Consider the following 21,872-nt stretch of genomic DNA (forward strand, 5'->3'; position numbering starts at 1 on the left):
ATGAGGAGGTTGGGGAATGCCCCCAGACAGATTTGTGGGTTGCTGCATTCCTGCTTGGTGGGACACTCTCTGGAGCCAGGAAAGAAGGCTCTTTTGTACACTTCAACTGGTGCTCTTTGATTCACGGAGAGGTTACTGGAAAGGGGCTGGGCACATCTCAGGAATGACTGCTGGATTGATCGGACTGTAGCCCATGAGCGAAGGGAAATCGGTGACCCTGTAAGGAAGAGGGGGCCGCCGTAAAGAATGCATGACTGCTGTATCAATTGGGCCTTAGCCCATGTGCAGAGTAAAGTAGTGATCCTGCATGCCAGAGGGGGCCACTGTGAGAAAAAAGGACTGGTGCCTGGCTCTGCAGTCATCTAGAGTATGCTGCAGGAACCAGACAGATTCACCGTGTCCTGTTTTGACATTCTTGTAAATAATTTAGCCTTAGTTAAGGCTGGTTAGGCCTTTTTATGCGTTTTTGATGTACACACCATTCACTGCCCTCCCTCCATCACTCACCCTCACGTTTGCACATTGATGCACCTATTCCTCCCTTTCCCTTTCCCTTTCTGGGGGACCTGTGCATAAATACGTGTGATAAATGTACTATGTTTGAACATGAGGCATTATATGTTCCATGTGATTAAATATTGACAATATGCTTAAAAATTTGTTATAATTGATTCATCAGAGGATGTTGATGTCCATATAATATTGCATTACCACTGGGACCACCCTCCTTATTGTACCGCATTTCACCCAGGTCCTAGTGACGCTTCTAGCTTTAACCCCATTATTGTGTAACTCATTCAGAAATCAGGCAGCTCTTTGGGTTTTTCATGCTCCTCGTTTTAGTCGATCACGTTCCATTCTCAAACTCCCTACACTGGCTGCCTCTTCAGTCAAGGATTTCTTTCTTAACAATCTTATACAGTTTGTACAGTTCCCTTGACAGTTTCCATTCTGGCTTCATTGCCTCCCCTCTGGCTAGATACTCTAATAGGCCTCTCTGTTCTACTGAACTCCTGTTCTTAGTTCCTAAATTTCATACAAAATTGACCTGGATGTTGCTCTGATTCCTGCACTTGCCCATACTTTCTGGAACGCTCCATCAGTGACAATAAGATCCTTTGTCGAACTCAAAACCAACTTCTACAAGGCCCATGAATAGTCATATTTCACTTTCCAGTCTGTTTTCTACCTGATCACCAGCTCCGAGAGACCCTCGGGAGATCGAGTGCTCTACAAATCATTCTAACTAAGCAAAACAAAAATACTTGAAAGGCTGCGGAATAATCTGCAGGGGGGGCAGTGTCCAACACGGTCCTCTCCAGACCTCCACAGTCCTGAACAGTCTTAGATCCCTGGCCTTGGCAGTATGCTAAAACGTAGGTCATATTTGGATGAGAGATTTGTAGAAATAAACTCAAAAATTTGAAATATCCTACATTGCTACCACGAAAAATAGAGTCCAAACACCAAGGACGATATATACATTTCTGTTTAAATATGAACTCGATGATTCTAGTACCCATTAAGGAAAGCATGTCCATCAATAAATAGGCCAACATATTACAATGTGCATTGTGACACAATATTCCTTGGGCTGTGAAGCTGTGTGCCATAGGTGTCTCTGAGATCAGTGGGGGCATTTGTTTTTATCAAGCACTACACATCAGCCAGTAACCAGTTCACAACTCCTTTAATGAATACATAAGATACATTTACAAACGTGGATACATAAAATAAATAATTCTATACAAACTAATTCATACATTTTATTGCGTTATCAAAATATTGTCTACAAAATATTCTGCAGTAAAAATAACAGTGATCTGAGTAGAAAAATGAAAATCACAGCTATGGATTCTTTTCATAAAACAAAATTATCTTCATATTTTAAGGCCATTATGTACATTATGTCCAAAGGCACACACAATTCCACTGTGCGTGTAAGGAAAGGACTTCTGCATGAAACAATACATAATAAAAGAAATGACTGTACAGAACTGAATTTGTTAGACCCTTAAAACATTACGAGGCGATATAAGTGCAAGTCCTTTGTGGGCACGAGGGACGGTTTGCCAATAAGCATTGACCAACTCTGCGCCATTATCACTGTGCGCATACTGCCTTGTGGATGCGCAATTCACATTGGTGGCTGCCACTGATTTTTAAATGTACTTCATTATTGACCTGGGTTTGCCACTTCACTGCAAGCATGTTTTTTGCTCTTCAGATTTTTTCGCAGGGAGTGGGCGCAAGAGAAAATATGCCAGTATGCTGGCTGATACAGTTGAGATTGTAAGAAACACTTCAAGGGACAAATACAAGACAGAGATTCATAGGCTGCACTGGCACACTGACTCTCAAATGGAAAGAAAGGGCACAGCCACCTCCCAAGTGACCACTATAGAGGACCAGCAGTCCTAACCAACAGGGAAGGCCTAACTCCCTATAGGCTGTTTCAACAAACCGCACTGCGAAGGACAAAAGGTACTTGTAGAAATAAATGAAGTCCAGTAGACAGCTCTTGTAGTTGAAGTTTATTCCTTAAGTTACAGCTCAGTAAATTCCAATGTAAGCCTTAATATAAGCCCCACCAGGAGCAGCCTCCTGGCTGCTCAGCCCATCTTCTCCAACAGCTCCCCCTTCAAGTACAAACATCCATAACATTCCAAATGACATCAGATAACTAGAGCATCAGGCAGAGAACCAGGGCCAGGGAGATGCATTACATAAGAAGCCGATTACTACAGTACTCTATACCATTCGCAGGATAATCAAAGTTACCTGACCAGTCTGATAATGTTACAGGCCCATAAAAGCATCAATGCCATCTGCAATCTATTTTTAGCTGTGAAGTAAAACTCTAGTTCTTCTCAAGTGTCCGTGCCCAAGCTAACAAGAGTCAACTACACAAGCAATCTATTTCTGAAGTGCAGAGAGTGGCATGAAGAGAACTTGATGACGTGCCTAAACTCAAATATTTCATGAGTCTCGTTTGCTTCTTACTTCTCGGTCATCACAAAAGAGAAGGTGCTCTGCACTATTGATTTATGAAGGATTGCCCGTTGCTTAAGATAGCCTTAACATTATATTAAGCCTTGACACTAAGGCCTGATTTACAAACCTTTCTGTCAGATATTAGAACGGTCTCAAACCACTAAAAAACGTTAAGAATCATGCCATTTTCCTTAGGTTAAGACAGTTTTTACTTCATTTTAAGTCAAGAAAAGTTTTTTGAATAAAAACCAAAACCCTTACAAAGTAAAAAAATGAACGGGGATGAACAATAACTGTCAGGAGGCTGTTAGCCATAAGATTTGGATTTCTGAAATAGGTTTGTAAATCTATTAAATTTCTCTCCATGGGAATAGGAAACACTTGTGATGCTGTATCCCACCACCTGTAAAGCAAACCAGCGGCAGCTGCACTGCTGCATAGGTTCTCTGGCTGATCCTAGAGTTTTTGAAACCACTGGATTCCGTGAGTGTGCACCATACATGAACTGTGGTCTGGGATTACATTTAATCCATTTGGAAATCAGATTTCTCCAAATGATTATGTGCTGCACGAATAGCTGAAGAGGATTGTGATCATCATCCATGAAGGGAAAGGGAAAAGGTGAGGGGACTCTAGGACAGACTGTGGAAACTTGAATACTCAGGAGAACTGACCGACTGTTACCCATAGAAAGCATCAACAGCCCAGAAAAGACAAGTACTGAAGGCACTCTGGTACTACGTTTCAAGGGCTATCAGGTGAGGCACCATTACAACACTCAATGCTCTACCAATTGTTTGTACAAAGAAGTTGCTTGACCTTTTGCAAGGGTTAGGCTACCAGTCTAGAATGGAAATGGTTCCAAAGCACACACATTCCAGAAACTGCTGCATGATCCAAAGTGGGTCTGAAACACAAAATTGGGATCGAACAAGGTCTGAAAGCACAAAGTGTGCCGAACACTGTAAATAAGTGTGTATGATCATCATAAAGGCTACATATGACATCAAAGATCAAAATTTACAGAAAGAGAGAACCAGGACAGAGAAAGCTCAAGTGACTGGTCTTTGACTGGATGCCTGCGAGAAGGGAACAGGGACATAAGGAGCGCGCTGACTGCTACCGTTAGCTCACCTCTTCGAAACACACCGCTGGAAGATCTGAGGGTATTTAGCCTGTGTCCCCAATTGCCGCAGATCGCAAACGTGCCTGTTAGGCTGACCAGTATTTATTTTGTATTTTCTTATAGTAAGCAGTCTCTGAAACTAGTACATGCTAGTTACCTGTTGCCACCTATTGACAAATTCCATTCTTACGTAAGGTGTAGTCGTACTTGCAAGTAAATATCACAAACACTTGGATCTAGTAAACTACTGAAACCTGATGTACTGGAAGCATCGGTCCATATTCAAAGTTTACTTTTACAGTGCTGCTTTTCTGCAATTTTGTTTTAACGTGTATACCCAAAGTCATGTTATTACTACAGTACAGGTGCTTCTTCCGGATCATACTGGGGGATTTTCACTGCTCCCATTATGGGCCTACGCAATAAGATTGTGTCCTCAGTCTTCCTACCTTGTTTAGCATTACTGCACATGCAACATGCCATAAACCATATATGCAGATGGGAGTGGAGAGGCAGCATGGCCCACTGAGACTTCGCCTTTCACAAGTCATAACTCCTCCTATCTCAACTAGAACAATAAATAGCACAATTGCATTGTGCACGTTTGGATACATGCTAGATGTGTGTGTAATTGAAAAACGGTGCAATCACAAAAGACATCATAACTTTTTTTTTTAAACCACCTTGCAAGGTACTAGTAATCCTTTCCAATGAAACATCTCCATTGTTAGGACACAGTGTCACTTTCGTCTTTACCCGGAAAATCTGTCCTAATCCTCAGACTGAAATGTCCAACAAAAAATGCCACAAGCACTGAAATATTAAACAAAAAATTTCACAAGCACCATAGGAATTTTGAAGATGTTTTTAAACGCTGTGTTTATATCAGAAGTGAGAAACATACACCTCTTTTTTTCCTTGAAGGCACACATCAAGGAACAAATAGCCTTAAAAACTAAATGAGGCTCAGCCTAAAACGAGAAGCTACCTCATGAGTGAACATTAAATTGAATGTATTGGGTGACCAAGGTTCTCTTAAACAGTAGTTGCTTTGCCCATAATGGCTCATTGAAACAAAAAGTTAAGTGTCCCGTTTAACAACAAACCCCCACCCCCATCCCCGTGGCCACGCAGATGACTTTAAGGGTGCAGCCCAAATAGACAAATGATCAAACACAGTGCACTCCTAAGTTCAAACTTCATGGGGTTGGGGACTTTTCCGAGCTGAAACTCAAGCTACTAGAAGCAATTAGAGGAATTAATGTTCACGAGGAAAGGCCTCTTGTGTCTGCAAAAAAAGTTATGCCTGGTCCAAGGTCAAACAGATCATGTAATGGAGACAGAACAGGGTTAAGACACTGTAAAGGGTAGTGTGGAAGAGTATTGCGTTCACATCCCAACCTGTCTGTATATGTCAGTGTCAACTTTTCAATTTTTAATAGCAGTGCAAAGAGTGTTACTTTCATACTCACTCTTATTCTTAGTCCATAACCTTTCTCCTATTATCAACACTTGGAGGTATCCTGCCAACTAGTTTGTAGCCAGAAACTCCTTCTCGGGCTGTTCAAATCAAAATCCTGTAGATCAGGGACTAAAGAAACACTGGCACACAGCCACAGCTATTTTGCCACTTGGGGCACACCCTCACCAAATTCATCACTAGTAAAGATGAATGGTGGTTTACACCAATAGTAAACAGGCAGATCAATTGTTGTAAGAGAACGTATTGAATTAATAAATCCACATTCGATGGAAGAGACATTCCTTGTAATGAGTAACATCTGATGCAGGAGGTTAGGCACTTTAGCAATAATCAGTCTGGGGGCTGCTTTATGTCACCACCACCAAGTGAAGCAAAGATCTGATCAGAAGTCTCGAACTCCTTTGGCCCATCTAGGATTTCGGTGTTATGCCGACCTTACTCAGCAGAGGAACCTTGAGGGCACAGAAAGAAGACCAGGAGATAAATCTACTTCAGATAAATCTCCTCTGCAGGAATTCTCACAACACTTCGGTCAAATGACTGGTATGGTGGAAAAACCACCTAGTCCTGAAGAAACAAGATGCATGGCCTGAGATACAGAGGGCCTGCAGCACAATATCACACGTAATAGAGCGAAAAAAGCATGTCTCTTCGCCTTTATAAGAAAGCAGCTTCTAGGGCAGAAGACAAGGGATCAAATCACTCTTCATGCTGTGGTGGAGCACGAGGTTCATAGACTAAAGTGTTATTTGATGGCCTTGTTTAGGTGGAATATTTCCCTTGGTCTGTCCCTTCTCTGCGTCTATAGTTTCCACATAGATTTTGCAGCTGTTTACAGGAACCTGATTCTGCTTCTGCACTACTAAACTAGTCGTGGACTTCCATTTTTTTTTAGAGGAAATGCTAAAAGACCGGGTGATCAGGGCTTTAAGTGGGATGAAAAAACTGGGTGGGGGTGTCTCTCAAAGAGGCGTGGACGATATAAATAAGGGCATTGCTTAAAAAACACATACATTTAAAATCTGTGCTCAACATAGTGTGAAGCCTGCTAAGCTCCAGCAAGACCCGGCCCACTTAAAGCCCTGGGCACAAAGTCATAAAGAAGGATGTTCGACCCCTACCAGAAGGAACCTGGAGAGCAGTGCTCTGATGGAGGAGTTTCATATCCAAGAAAAAATTTACATGGGTAAGCTGGAGTCACCAGGATGTCTGAGCACCAAGGAGCGATTTTGATCTAAAGGACCACTGGAAGGGGGGGGGCATTAATGAAACCCCCTGAACCGGTGATGAGACAGCCTCCCCAATAAATGAGGCTACCTGCCAACTAAGAGGAAAAAAGATCAACTTACACTAATGTGTCGTTAACTAGAAGACCTGAAGATGGTCTAAAGGAGCCATGGTTAGCCACCACTTGGCGTGTTTAGGCATATGCTTAGCGTGTCAGTCTCCTGGCTGAGCATCAAGCAAATAAGAGACAATGGAAGAAACATCTGTGCGGAGAAGTCGTCTACTTTTGAAAGTTATTTCATCAACATGGGCAGAAGAGAGGGGAATGGATCTTTTCCCTTTTTCGGATTACAATGAATAAAAGGGACTTTGAGAGTGTGTGCTTGTGGTGTATGCTTATGCTGGCGAAGAGGGCTTTTGCAAAATGATACTTGCAGGTAACTTCTGTCAGCGATTTGCAGTGCCATCTGTGTGTGACAGAGCACTCCACGTTTGGGAACAAGAGTGGGCCAGAATATAGAATAATACAATGTTACCTGAAATAAGGGGTGCATTTTGTTTCTTTTAGAGCCTGAAGACCCGAAAATACACTGAGTTCAACCGTTTAACTGCCAAGGCTGTATGCTCCCACTACAAGTTGAGCAATAGCACGGTCACAGGGTAGAATAATGTATCTGCAGAGTTTATAAATAACTTTTATTTCGTAACGTATGGATTTTGAGTCATCTCTTAATTGAGTGTAATTTTAGTTCACTAACGGGATGCACATACTGAAGAAGTTGAAACTTGGAATAAGAAGAGGCAATTAAGTGTCTGGACAAAAGGCTTGTGTTCGTATTTCGTAAATCAGCGCAGCACTTCAGTCACGTGCTCAAAGCTGAACTGCCGAGGGCGGATAGATGCTACGTCGAGGCCTTGACAACGCCTGATCCTAAAGGCTAATTTGGCAATGTATCTCTAGCTTGTGGACGTGGTATTCCAATATTAATCATATATATTTATTTTTATAAATCTCACAATTAGTACCGATTTTTCGCAAAGAAAGTGGTTATAGTGGTACAAGGGACTAAAAAGCGATCTTTACTTAATTTACATTTTGTTTCATTCTCCCTTTTAGTAACAGACCATATGCAGTATTCCAGTCGGCCACTGGAGGTCACCATTAGGTTGCGAAATGTTTCATACTAACCAGAGGAGGTATTCCTAGTTTATTTGCCTTGAGCTGCGCCCTCAAGCAGCGCTTTCTCCCATTTTAAATTGCTACTTTTCAACCCTTCCTGAAAATCGTTGGGGAAATTAAAATGCCCCCAAATATTTCAGGACTGGAGTTAGAATAGTACATAAGCCTTCGGGAATATTTGAGTGGAAATTGTTCATTACCCAAATATTCCAGGACTGGAGTTAACATAGTACATTTGTCCTTCCAGGGTCCCCCACGCCCACCTTCACAGCTTGGGAACACCGGACTGCAGCCATTATTTGAACATGGTCCTCTGTAGCTTTAAATTCGATAACACGGTTTGGTCAATCTACTATATACATATCTTGTTCTACCAAATACTATCACTGCCAACATATGTCTACAATCTGCTTACTTACAACCACTCTGGAGCAGTACCTTCAAGCAGCTAGCTATACTCTCCTACAAACGATTACAACAGAGTATCAAATGTTACTGCTTTCATTAGTAACTTAATGGTCTTAATGTAGCATTTTAATCAGAGAATGCGGGGTACTTCCAATGTTCTATGAAGAAAGGAGGACTCGGAGCACATTTTCAGCACAGGACCAAAATGTAGTGCAAGTCTGGGAAAATCACAATCTCGAATTAGGGATGTGAAAAGTTAAAGTCCAATTAAAAACCAATGAGTGCTAACAAGTTTCTACAACCCCGTGATGTACACGATTGCAGATCCTCCCAACACCCAATGTAGTACAACACTCCGTTGTATATACCAAACCATGCTTAGCTTGTGAGTGGCACCAAACGCCTACACTGGCAGTGGTGCCAGAGTGCTGCAGTCATCCATCAAGGCCTTCAGAAGGACATGCGTCAACTTTAAATCGAAAAAGGTAGAAAATTATATTACTAATTTTAACTATGGAGGACAGATTGAAAAATGTAGGGGCTCCTTAAGGAGGTCAGGTTAGAACAGCTTCCTGTGCACGAAAGTAATGACGGTGGTAAAAATGACCATACCCAAGCTTGTCATAGGTTTCAAATCCAAAGTTCATGTGCAACACAGATGCTATCTGCAGAGGTCTTTAATGGCATTAGAGGCCTTGGAGGTTCTATCAACTCTAATATTCAATTTATTATCTAAATTCTCAGGCCTGATGTATTCAGTAGTATACTGTGAACATCTCGCTGGTCGGGGTGGAGCAGGACCAGGAAATTCAAGCATTTCCCAATCGCATCGATCAAATTAAACACTAAATGGCCGATAACCACATCATGTGTGCCTTGGTGCAGGCCGATGGAAAAAATGGATTCCCATCGCAGATTTGGGAGGATTATGGCTTGCTTGATCCATGTAGTCCCGCATGTGATAAAAGTCATAAATTGTAACTCTAAAAGCGCTGATAAATGCTGTGTATCCTGGCAACAGGTGTTAAATTAAATTTGTTCCTAATGAGAAGCAGCAGGTAGATTAGGCACGCTTTCCTCAACGTTTACAGCAATCACCAAAAAATTTGTCAATACTTGAAAATAAGTTGGGAAACTTAAATAAGCAGTTTTTTGGGAAGGCAAGATGCCAACTTAGACTGAAATGAATACAAGTGGTCCCTATAGTACTTTGTATCCAAATACCAATAAACTAGCTGATATTACATGCACTCTACTATTGTCAGACTTAAACCACAGGCAATGTAGTGCAAAGATGGAGATGTGTAAAGAGTAAATACGCATCCTGGAAAGGAATCTGCAAAATCATTCTGTTTTGTGAATGTGCCTACTTTTAGGGGAAAAGCGAATAAATCAAGGTAAAAATGTCCAGTTTTGTTTTTTAGGGTGAATTGGTAGGAAAAAAACATGTCAGCAGAACTGTGACAGATTCATGAAGCCGCTGTCTTTTAGCATGATTGGAGGAATAGGCCATTCGTATACCTGTGTTAGATCATGGCTCCACTGCTTCATATTTCGGTGCACAATGCAACTGATATGGACTTATGAAAGAGGCACGACTACACTGTTTCATAGTTTGAAAGATGTTTCCGAGTACTTGTGCCAGATCCAGAGCTCCACAGTTTCATAGTTGAATGATTGCAAATGCACCAGACACGAAACCAATGCCAGAATCAAGGCTCTGCCATTTTGTAGTTTGAGTGGTGTAGGATGCACCCATGAGAACCTGTGCTAGATCCATGGCTCCAGGGTTTGTAGTTTGAATGATGGAAGATGCACCTGATTTGGAACCTATGTCAGCTCCAGGGCGCCACAGTTCTGTGGTCCACAATTCAAGTGCTTCAAATAACATTCACTCTGGGGTATTTAAGCCACATATGTGGGAGCGAATGGGTTTTGTGGTTCTGATGAGGCAATATTAAGAACCCGAAGGAAAGGAGGCTGATATACTGCTGCAACCTGACCCTTTGGAACAGTCCCCTGCTGATGTTCTGGTTGGAAGCTGCCATCTTCTTATTCTAGGAGAGATTGAGCACAGTCATGTCTCACAAGGACTGGCTGATAAAAGAAAAGGTAATTGCGCCGATTTAGAACCCTCCCTGGGTATTCTAAATAGCCCCCGCTGTGTGTGTGTGTGTGTGTGTGGGGCGGGGTAAAAAGGGGTGACAGAAGAAGGCGGAATAAAAGGGTGGTGACAGGAAAGGAATGAAGAGCTACTTATAAGATGTCACCAATTTCTTGCCCATGGGTGATTGGAGAAGTCTCTGCTCAAAGCATAAAAAAAAGCAATTGAGAAAATGTAAATATGGTTATTTAAGTAACATTTTTTTTAAAACAGCTCCCATGATATGGTTTCCTTTGTTAAGAGGAGTTTTCCCGGCCGTGTGAGGCTTCTCCATCTACAAGAATGATAGTTCAGTCCAACAGCTAAAATGAACAGCATTAATTATAGAAAAGGCAAAGTCAGTGGAAGGAGACTGAGCACCGCAGCATCTTAAGAACCCGACATCTCCGCCAGGCACAAGAAGTAAAAAACTGAGGCCGGGAAGCAGTTAGAGCTAATGTGTTCAGCCTAGGGCCAGAGAGGCAAAGAAGGACGGGGTATAAGCTCTGAAGGATGGCCCGTAGCCTGGCTTTCCTCGGTTTCTAATGAATATTCGAGAGACTAGAGCCCACAGGCAGACTCAGCCTCCCCCCCCCCCCAAAAACCAAGGTGGGCCTCTTGATGCGCAATGACACGTGTGAAGAGCTTCACAGTTCTTGTACCTTAGCCTCCCCCCACCCCCTTCACGTCTATTGATTTTAAAGCTGTGACTCAGAACACATAAGAATAGAGTTCCCGCCAACGCATGAAACTGCTTTCCAGACTCCTTCAATCTCAAACATGGGCTAGATGAGTCCGTCAGATGTGACGTCTCAAAGGCACTTTTCCTCCCCAGCACCTTCGAAAACTCAATTACCTGTGAAGAAAGCACTGCTTAATTCCTTCGTCCAAACGCGCTCAACGACCATTAGCTGGGAGAAGGGGGTGGGAGTTTCCAGCTGGGTGGGAGGCCGGAAGCCACGAAGGTGCGCGTTCTGCAGTGCCCTCCGACGGGGTGTCAGCTTTTCAAACTGTTGAAGAAGCCGTGCAAGTTCGCAGGTTGCCGGGCTGTGCGTCCTGCAGAGTCTGCTAGTGACCCCTAGTGCAGAGTTGCTAAGTGACTGCCAGTGAACAAAGATGAGCCCGGGCACTCAGTCCGTGCCTCTGCGAACACTGAAGGGGCTTCCTGCTAAAGCTGCTGCTGAGTGACAGGGAGTGCAGAACTCTTAAGTGACTGTTTCTGCTCACCTGTTCAATAACGGACAGCATGTACTGCTGCGCCATGCCATTAGGCTTGTGAGCACTGGTGCTCAGTGGTGGCCACGGACGGCTGCGCCTCGTCTGCTTGTGAGCACTGGTGCTCAGCAGTGGGCATGGACTTCTGCACCATAACTGCTTGTGAGCACTGGTGCTCAGTAGTGAACATGGAGAGCCGCGTCATGTCTGCTTGCGAGTACTGGTGTTCAGTAGTGGCTATGGACTTCTGCGCCATAACTGCTTGTGAGCACTGGTGCTCAGTAGTGGCCATGGAGAGCTGCACCAGAACTGCTTGTGAGCAGTGGTGCTCAGCAGTGGCCGTGGTCAATTACGCCTTCTCTGCTTGTGAGTACTGGTGCTCAGTAGTGGCCACGGAGATCTGCGCCATGTGTGCTTGTGAGTACTGGTGCTCAGTAGTGGACATGGAGAGCTGCGCCAGAACTGCTTCTGAGCAGTGGTGCTCAGCAGTGGCTGTGGACAGTTACGCCTTGTCTGCTTGTGAGCACTAGTGCTCAGTAGTGGCCATGGAGAGCTGCGCCATGTCTGCTTGCGATTACTGGTGCTCCGTAGTGGCTATGGAGAGCTGCGCTATAACTGCTTGTGAGCACTGGTGCTCAGTAGTGGCCATGGAGAGCTGCACTATAACTGCTTGTGAGCACTGGTGCTCAATAGTGGCCGTGGACGGCTGTACCAGAACTGCTTGTGAGCAGTGGTGCTCAGCAGTGGCCGTGGTCAATTACGCCTTGTCTGCTTGTGAGCACTAGTGCTCAGTAGTGGCCATGGAGAGCTGCGCCATGTCTGCTTGCGATTACTGGTGCTCCGTAGTGGCTATGGAGAGCTGCGCTATAACTGCTTGTGAGCACTGGTGCTCAGTAGTGGCCGTGGACGGCTGCGCCATAACTGCTTGGGACCACTGCTGTAAAGCAGTGGCCATAGACAGTTATGTCTTGTTTGCTTGTGAGCACTAGTGCTCAGTAGTGGCCATGGAGAGCTGCGCCATATCTGCTTGTGAGCACTGGTGCTCAGTAGTGGCCATGGAGAGCTGCACTATAACTGCTTGTGAGCACTGGTGCTCAATAGTGGCCGTGGACGGCTGTACCAGAACTGCTTGTGAGCAGTGGTGCTCAGCAGTGGCCGTGGTCAATTACGCCTTCTCTGCTTGTGAGCACTAGTGCTCAGTAGTGGCCATGGAAAGCTGCGCAATGTCTGCTTGGGAGTACTGGTGCTCAGTAGTGGCGATGGAGAGCTGTGCCATAACTGCTTGTGAGCACTGGTGCTCAGTAGTGGCCATGGACAGCTGTGCCTTGTCTGCTTGTGAGCACTGGTGCTCAATTGTGGCCATGGAGAGCTGCGGCTTGTTCGCTTGTGAACACTGGTGCTCAGTAGTGGCCATGGAGAGCTGCAGCATAGCTGCTTGTGAGCACTGGTGCTCAGTAGTGGTCACGAGAGCTGCGCCATAACTGCTTGTGACCACTGGTGCCCAGTAGTAGCCATGGAGAGCTGAGCCTTGTCTGCTTATGAGAACTGGTGCTCAGTAGTAGTCACAGAGAGCTGCACCATAACTGCTTATGAGCACTGGGGCTCAGTAGTGGCCATGGAGAGCTGCGCCTTGTCTGCTTATGAGAACTGGTGCTCAGTAGTAGTCACAGAGAGCTGCAGGATAGCTGCTTGTGAGCACTGGTGCTCAGTAGTGGTCACAGAGAGCTGCGCCATAACTGCTTGTGACCACTGGTGCCCAGTAGTAGCCATGGCGAGCTGAGCCTTGTCTGCTTATGAGAACTGGTGCTCAGTAGTAGTCACAGAGAGCTGCACCATAACTGCTTATGAGCACTGGTGCTCAGTAGTGGCCATGGAGAGCTGCGCCTTGTCTGCTTATGAGCACTGGTGCTCAGTAGTGGCCATGGAGAGCTGCGCCTTGTCTGCTTATGAGCACTGGTGCTCAGTAGTGGCCAAGGAGAGCTGCGCCTTGTCTGCTTGTGAGCACTGGTGCTCAGTAGTGGCCATGGACTGCTAGCGCACAATGCTGGTCAGGGACTTCCTCAGCAGAGCAGTGTGTAACGTTACTGCGTGGCAGCGTCTGAGCACTTCTGCTTTGTGACAGCAGGGGTGCTGCTGCTGCCGTATGGGCTGCCGCAGTGCACAGCCGCAGTCATTAACTGCACTAATGCGCGAGTCTGCATATGCACGCGCTCCGAGGCACTGCACTGGCGTTCACAGCTGCAAATTGGTTTTCAGGCACTGGAGTCAAAATATTCACATGGAGTAAATGCAGTGAAGTCGGACTGCTACAAAGACAAGCCGTTCTTTAAGGCAATACTTGACTCTGGTTATTGCGCTATCATTTCCCTCACTAAAGACCTGATTCACATTGCTTTTGCACTCACATGTAGAACTTCTGCAAAAAAACATGTATGTGGAAGTTATGCCCCGGTCGGGATTCCCAAAGTTAGGGGTTATCCCACCCACATATGAGATATATTCTTGTGGCCAACTAACCAGTTTTGCTGATTGCTGGAACGAATCTCCAACCAGGGATGGCAAAACAGGCTTTCAAGCATGAATGTCTATAACAAGTTGGTGAACACCGACAAACCATACCTTTATAGGCATTCACAAAACTTTTTGAGGTCCTTTCCCATGCTGGAACGTTATATCTGCGAAGAGCAGATTTAAATCGCTTCCCAGGGTGAGAAAGACAAGGGCACAACCTGATATGTGGTAGGAGTGCAAGGGAAGGGATTTCTCCACATAAAAAAATATATTTTTTTTTTCGTGGAGAAAATTATCAAGGAAATTGCAAAGAGAAAGCCCCAAACTTCCACTGCAGAGATTGCGGATGGGTAAGTGTGTTAAAAATGTATTGTGAGAACTGCGTTCTAAGAAGAGTGCAAACAAAGGGAGAACAGCAGAAACTATTCTATGTTCTAAGATACGGCAGTCATATCCTAGGAAATAAGCATTGACAGTCAAATGATCTGGGCTAAAGTAGTAACATTGGATGCATTAGCGCACTAGAACAAGACAAGGGAGAGAGCCAGTAAGAGTGGACACAGAGGGCTATTGTAAAGTAGTCCCTCACACAGTTTAACAGAGGCACTCAAGACAATGTGACAAGATACACCCAAATAAACTAATGTTAGGGGAGCGATGAATGCTCCATTGGACTGAACCAGGATGTGCTTGATTAGGTTAAAAGCCAATGGCTGAAAGAGGTGGGTCACACAAAGACAGAAGTTGAAAGGGGCGGATCTTAAAACTAGTCTTTGTATAGTGTAGCTAACAGTCTGTGACACATGCACAGTCAAAACCCGGGTCTAAAATGACACCCAATGTCCATCCTGGGCCTAGCGTTTTAACCGTTTCTAAATGACAGTGCCAGAAAATACAACATGTTCACGCAGATACCTGTGCCAACTTATAAGGGATTCCAACTCTTGGGCCACAGCTGTGCTCATCAGTGGCCAGAGAACTAGGTGGTGGCACGCTGATAAAGCATATCAACCCCAGTCCTAACTTTCAAAGACAACTCTATCATAGGGAAATTAAGACCCTAAAGTCTACGCTGAAAGACGCTATCAAAGGCCAAACCTACAGCATGAGTATATGTGGAAAGACGGCATATTCTGCAGGTATCAAAACCATATCTGTTGTTAAATGGAAATATTTTGTAGCATTTCTCAAATGGACATACATAAATCCCAAAATACTAACCAAGGCAATGTTGCCCCAAGTGCGAGGAGTCCAGCAATACCACATATGCAGGTTTCCCCTGGGGAATGTAGTAACCATACCCGGATCAGGTGAAGGGGGCAGGTTTCAACTGAAGATCCCTCAACCCTGTGCACCACACTCTTCAAAAAGGCACAAAAAATGGTTAAAAGAATGAAGCAACAGAGAGGAAAGGAAGCAAAGTCGGCTTGTGCTACATAATTCATAAATGCCAGTGTACCCATCTTTGATGTACTGTGATATCAGAATCTGGAAACGATACATCTTTGCATAGCTCCGAATGTCAACAGTAAAAAGGGATTACGCCTGCGGAATCACAAATTTGTAGGATTAAGCAAAGGCTGCAGAGCATTTGGATTAGGGTGGTCCTTCGTGAGATTAGGCCTACTAAATAGAATGAGTAGTGAGGGAAGTTGGGACAAATGAGCATTTGATACAGGGCAAGCAGGCCAGTGTTGCTCCAAAGTGCCTCTGTATCGAGAGCAGCCATTCTCCAACTATGCATGCCTGTCCCTCCGGGTTTCTTCTGCATTGTTTAAGTGGCACTGAGAAGGGTATTGCAAGATTCCTCCCATTATCCTGAGTTACTGCTGCGTCGACTGCAGCAACAGAGCACGGGGCTTATTGCATCGACCTCTGCACGTCCCACTAGTGCACGAGCCGGTCTGTTGACAAGGAAGTCATGGGAGGAAAAGGACAAAGGGGTGGGTGAACGGTCATTATCACGTCATAAATAGTGGCTGCCTGCAGGCTGGCATGCGCGAGGCTGCTTCTGGCCGCTATCTGAGCGTTGGTGGGGGCGAACTCCGCTCCTCACTCACCCCATCTCCGCAAATCCGCCTGAAGGCTGCTTAAGCGCTTCCCTGCGCAAGTCGATACACTCCCTGCCTCACCACACTGGTCCTACAACGGCCAGGTGGGAGGAAATGACTGTTTAACGATTGCATCAGACTGTCGATCACTTCCCTCGCGCCGGACAGGGACGAGCTGGAAGCGAGGCTGCGTCACGCGGCGCCAATCAACACCTGCGCCTGGGCGGCCGGCCCCGGCGCGAGCTGCATGGCGATGCGCAAATAAATACACATCTGCTCGCCGGCTCCCTTCACACCCTAAGTCCGTTTGTATTACTTCCTGCATGAAATGAGCGCCGGACACCGCCTCGGCGGGGTTGCAAACTGGCACCAGAGATACAAACTGCTTAAAGGAGATGGTAGTGCGCGTGCACGTTTGAACTGGCCACCGACAGGCGGGCGCACGGCAGCTCCACAAATGCTACTTCACAGGTTAGTGGAGGCGCTTAGACGAGCGAACGCCTGTTCAGGTGGAAACACCAGGTACACGGTTAGGAGAGTGAATTCTAGGTTGGAGCAGTGCTTTTAAGTGGGCAGGCACTCTCCGGTACTGAGTACCTGCACTTCTTTAATTTGAAAACGAGCGTACCCACACTTCTCAGCATTACCGTAATACATTTAATTGGCGAGCACCGGTACTTCTGAGGAGCAAACAGGGACTCTAAAGAGAGAGTGCCTGCACTTCTATCTTTTAATTGAAAGCACTCGAGAAGCGCACACATGAAAGTCACCCTGAAGAGCTGAGGTCGTGAAGGTGGCCTCAACAGCATAAGTAGGTAGCCTGTGACGTAATTGAACAGTGGCAGGCACATCCCAGGTTTCAATGGGGCATGGGATACCACTTGCCTACCCATGCCAGGCAAGGTGGTCATGCAAGAGCTTTTAGATACTGAGGGTGGACAAGGCCAAACAGACTCTAAATGATGCCCGAAGGCAGAGTTCTCCAACATACACCCATAAAAGCTGGACCCACTGCAGATTTTAAGGATAACCACTTAGTAAATTAGCTTAATTAAATCAAATCAGACATATTCCATGTAAATTCATCTACTATGGTTATCCAGATATTCCGGCATCAGCATGGCCATGCTAAATGCGGAGTTGAAAGTAGAAGTGAATCCCACACGTTGCTAGAATTACATGTAAAAAATACAGATTTTACATTCCTTAAGTCAAACTTGTGTGACCTAAAAGGTATGTTCCGGAATTCTTTTGTGATAAATGTCTTGTAGGTACATCTAATTCATTGCAGTTTCCCTCAAGATATATGCCTGTATCACAGTATCTACTCAATGCCATGGCATTAGCGACTTAAAAAAAAAACGAACAAAAAACAAAAACACTTTCTTCTATAGTTGCCACTGATGTTTTGACACGTATATTATGTGGGAACCCATACTAAAAAAAGTTTCCATAGAAGACATTGTCTAATTTTGTTGTATAACTCAAGTCTACAAGGTGATGCTTGATATCACTTAACTTATACCTGGTAGGAACTGATGCTAGAGGGCAACACAGGTCACAGCTTGTACATATGCAAAATGTCCAAGGGATGGCGGTGCATATTTTCAATGGTTTTCTGACAGAAATCACTGGATAAATGTGGTTGAGCAAATAAAATACAGAAATGGAGGTCAGGGGTAGTGATGCAGAAATAAGGCCTTCATTTCTCTGCCATCACTGAAATGAGGAGTGCATGCTCTATTTTGGTCTGGACAAGTTAATCAGAGAGTGAATAAAAGGTGAGCAGGTTAAATATTTGAAAACCACGAAGCAGCCACAAAAGCAGATCTATGCCACTTTTCATGTATTGCGGCAGCCCGAGGCATTCATCACAATGACGAGAGAAGTTCCATGATATAGGCCCCACCTTCTTCCTTTCATCTACAGCCACAGGTAACCACTTTTCCAATTAAGGACATTTTGATCCATGACAGCAGGAAAGAACTACTGGTGCCTCCTCTGACACCAGCACAGTGATTCATGGTGTAGATGCACCTAGGCAAGCATGAGGAAGCACACACATGAACATATCACTAATGGTCTCCTTTACTCTGATCTCAACCGTTATACTGTTGTTGGTACCGCAAGTTGAGCTCACGCAGTTCTCGTTCACGCACCCGCCGCGACTTGTTCGATTTGGTGGAACGGCTGGAGCGCGTGGACTGGGCAGATTTAGTGCTTTGGCATCGGGAGGAAGCCCGCTTCAGAAGGTTCTGTGAGATGGAGCGGTGCAAGTTCTTCATGGATGAGGAGGCAGCCATGCTGACTACCCAGGGATGCTTTAGGGCATGGCTAGCTGACATCCGCTCCCCAGGGTCCACTGTGAGCAGTCGGTCAATGAAATCCTTGGCAAGGTTCGAGACGCTAGGCCAGGGCTAAGAAAGAGAAAAAACAAAGTGATAAACAATTAGACCGTGTTACTTACAAAAACATCACCATAAACAAACCCAAATACAGATGACATCATTTTGGCTACAAAAATGTATGCGATATAACTATGAAACTCAAACAGACTAAGGCAAAGAAAACACCACAGAAGCAAGCCTATGACCAATGCCTCAAGTTGTCTTTCAAATAGATAGAACATTTTGAAGTATCGCCTTTATAAATGCATTCAAATTAAAACTTATTCTAACTAAAGCTCCTTGGACACCGAAACAAGGGCTGTGGTGTACTCATTTAACTACAGAACTTCACCAGCGCTTTCAGGAGTGCTCTATTAACCATTTCACTGTTGGGGTGTTTTACATCACTGTGACAGAATTTTGTCCATAAAAAACAGCATTAGGTTGTTCAACCACATGCAATGCTTTGTTTTTTGCACACCCCTACAAATTATTATTTTTCTGGAATATTCAGGGCTATATATTGTTGCCAATACAGCATTAATACCGCTGGAGATATAATGAAAAACGTGGAGATATGGGGCACATTTGTTAAAAGAAAATATTTTGTAGCATTTCTCTAATGGACATACATAAATCCCAGAATACTAACCAAGGCAATGTTGCCCCGAGTGCCAGGAATCCAGAAATACCAGATATGCAGATTTTCCTGGGGAATGTAGTCTGCACACTCAATTCTGTATTATTAAAACAGATCACTAAATTGTGGCACAATTGCCATTTATTGTATTGTAATTGCATTTATATAGCGCTTACTACCACTGACAAGGCGTCAAAGCGCTTTTTTGGCAAGTAGCACACTACTCCAGAACCCATGAAGGATTAATGTTGAATTAGCATAGTGAAATATGAAAGTAATTTGAGTGGTGGCTAGGTTAGTCAGTTATTTGGATTCAGAAGGATAGAGGAAGGATAACATGGTGTACAGCTTGCTTAATGACCGATATCAAAATCACGACTATATGTACAGAATAAAAAACACACTTTCTAATTCTGTATCACCTAACAAATCTATTGACGCAGGCCGGACCGTCCCTGTATTGCATTTCAGCATTTATGCAGAACCTACAACCCTACGAAGGGCGCTGAAGCACTTGCTGCCCTGAATGGCTGATGGAACATACTGAACTAGATTGTCACATTTTTAGCATTTTTTTCCCCAAAAATGGTAACTCCTTTCAGTTTGCCCATGGAGGAATACATTACTGTCAATTATTTACCCCCTCCCCCCCAAAGGTTATTTTATGGGGCCCTGAGTGTGGGACTATCAGATATGTATGGGTTTTCTGCGGGCTCAGGACCCCTTCGGCAAAAAACTGGGTACACTGAAATTTGGAAATCAACAATGTGAAACACCGGTTTAGAGTACTATTTATTTGGTCACAAATATCACCACTGGGCTGAATGGAAGAATTTTATTAAATAACAAATGGTGGAAACAGGGTCGTGGGGAAATATTTAAAGACCCAACTAACAGGCTAAAATCCCCTGAACAACTATCTAAACACAAAAGACAGCCCGGGGGTCTAAAGGGAATATGTAAAGTGGTCCCTCTATTCACTATACTCCTATATAAGTGAGCAAGAATGATTACGCACTAGACCTCGCTTAGTGCCTCAGAATAGATAATAGGACGTAGAAATGGAATTATAACCTCATGGCTCTATGATTCACCGCGACCGATTGAATGGACCCCTCCAGAGAGGTAGGATTCCCATCAATGTCTTATGTAGATCAAATTGTTATCATCTGGTCATCCCAAGCTGGTTGGTATGTCTTCTGATCAATAAGACCGTACCTAACCACAAAACTCGTTGGGGACAAGCCCTCAATCACTGTGACGACCACAAAGCCATGATCTAGATGAGAAAAGTGCAGTGCGAAAAAAAGAAGTGGTGTGAGTTAAAACAGGATAGAGAAACAATAAAAGAAATTTTAATCGGCATTGTACTCTCCCTTGTTAAAACCAAACAAGTGAAGCAGTTTGGACCAAATAACTGCTTTTCAAAAGGCCAACATGTTTCAGCCCAAAATGGACTAGTACCAAGGGCTTTTGTCAGGGCCACAGTTCTTAATCACTCGCTACTGTCTTGTAAAAGTGCAAAAAAGGATATCAACATGTGAACGTGGGATCAATGCTCCTCTGTATCAATTCGGCGTATCGTATATCTGTAAGGAACAGACAACATACATTGGAATCATGAAAGAGGTAAATAGACCCTAAACTACCATCCTAATAGTGATCAAAAACATTCATTTATACTCACCCATACTATACAGGGAGTGTGCCTCACCTCTCCTGGAACCTAGCTCAGGGTAAGAAGGAGGTCCCGCTCTACAAAAGGTAAGGAAGGGGTGTGTGAGTGAAGAAGAGAGGAAAACTAACATGTACTCTCCAAAACTCTGCAGCAATAGCCACCCTCAATTAATCCCAACCTCTTGGAATTCAGTTCAGAAAGTTTCAAAAAATAACAGGGACTGATCGGGCTATAGGACCCTCAAGTCCACCCTGTCCCTCTCCCAAATAAAAACTGCCAATGTTTGTTAAGTTTTTACCACTAGAAAGGGATGGCCCACCACCCTCTTCCAAAGTGTTGTTTAACTGGTCCAGAGTTTCTTGTTACCCAAAACCATCACAAACGCGCTCTCTCTACCAATATAGAACTAACCTGTCCGTCGCGACCTCGTGGTGCTCATCTGAGCTCAGTGGGAGGCACAGACCGGTAGTAGGAGAGGGTTCATATACTTCCAAAGCCCGGAAGTGGGCGGGGCCATAGAGGTCAAGGTCACCTTCATGGAGAATCAAAACCTCTTGTAATTGCAACTCCCTTATTTTAATATTTGCCTCCTGTGTCACGATGTCTATTAGTCACGGAACCGGGAAGAAACAGCCCGGATTCAATGTCCCTCGAGGACTGAAAAAACGGAAGGCCGCCACTCGCGTAGTTTCGCGAGAAGTAAAAGCGGGACTACCGAGTGACATCATCCGTCTGGTGTCTGTAGTTCCCTGGCCAAAGTGGCGAATGAAAAACAAGTGTGTGTAAATCACAGTGAATAAAACGGTCACTTATAGGCAGCGGACTTGCT

The 21,872-nt window shown here is 44.6% G+C and overlaps 1 protein-coding gene across 1 annotated transcript in view; it reads right to left on the reverse strand.

Annotated features, from left to right (window-relative positions):
- Nucleotides 1-1,674: 1,674 nt before the first annotated feature.
- PSKH1 (protein serine kinase H1) overlaps nucleotides 1,675-21,872 on the reverse strand; it is a 185,912-nt gene continuing 165,714 nt past the window's right edge. The window contains exon 3 of the mRNA XM_078670144.1: nucleotides 1,675-18,755. Within this exon, the coding sequence (XP_078526270.1) occupies nucleotides 18,438-18,755 (318 nt within the window). The 3' untranslated portion in view covers nucleotides 1,675-18,437. The remainder of the gene's footprint in view (nucleotides 18,756-21,872) is intronic.

The sequence above is a fragment of the Lissotriton helveticus genome, chromosome 12 (assembly GCF_964261635.1).
Source record: "Lissotriton helveticus chromosome 12, aLisHel1.1, whole genome shotgun sequence".
Lineage (NCBI taxonomy): Eukaryota > Metazoa > Chordata > Amphibia > Caudata > Salamandridae > Lissotriton > Lissotriton helveticus.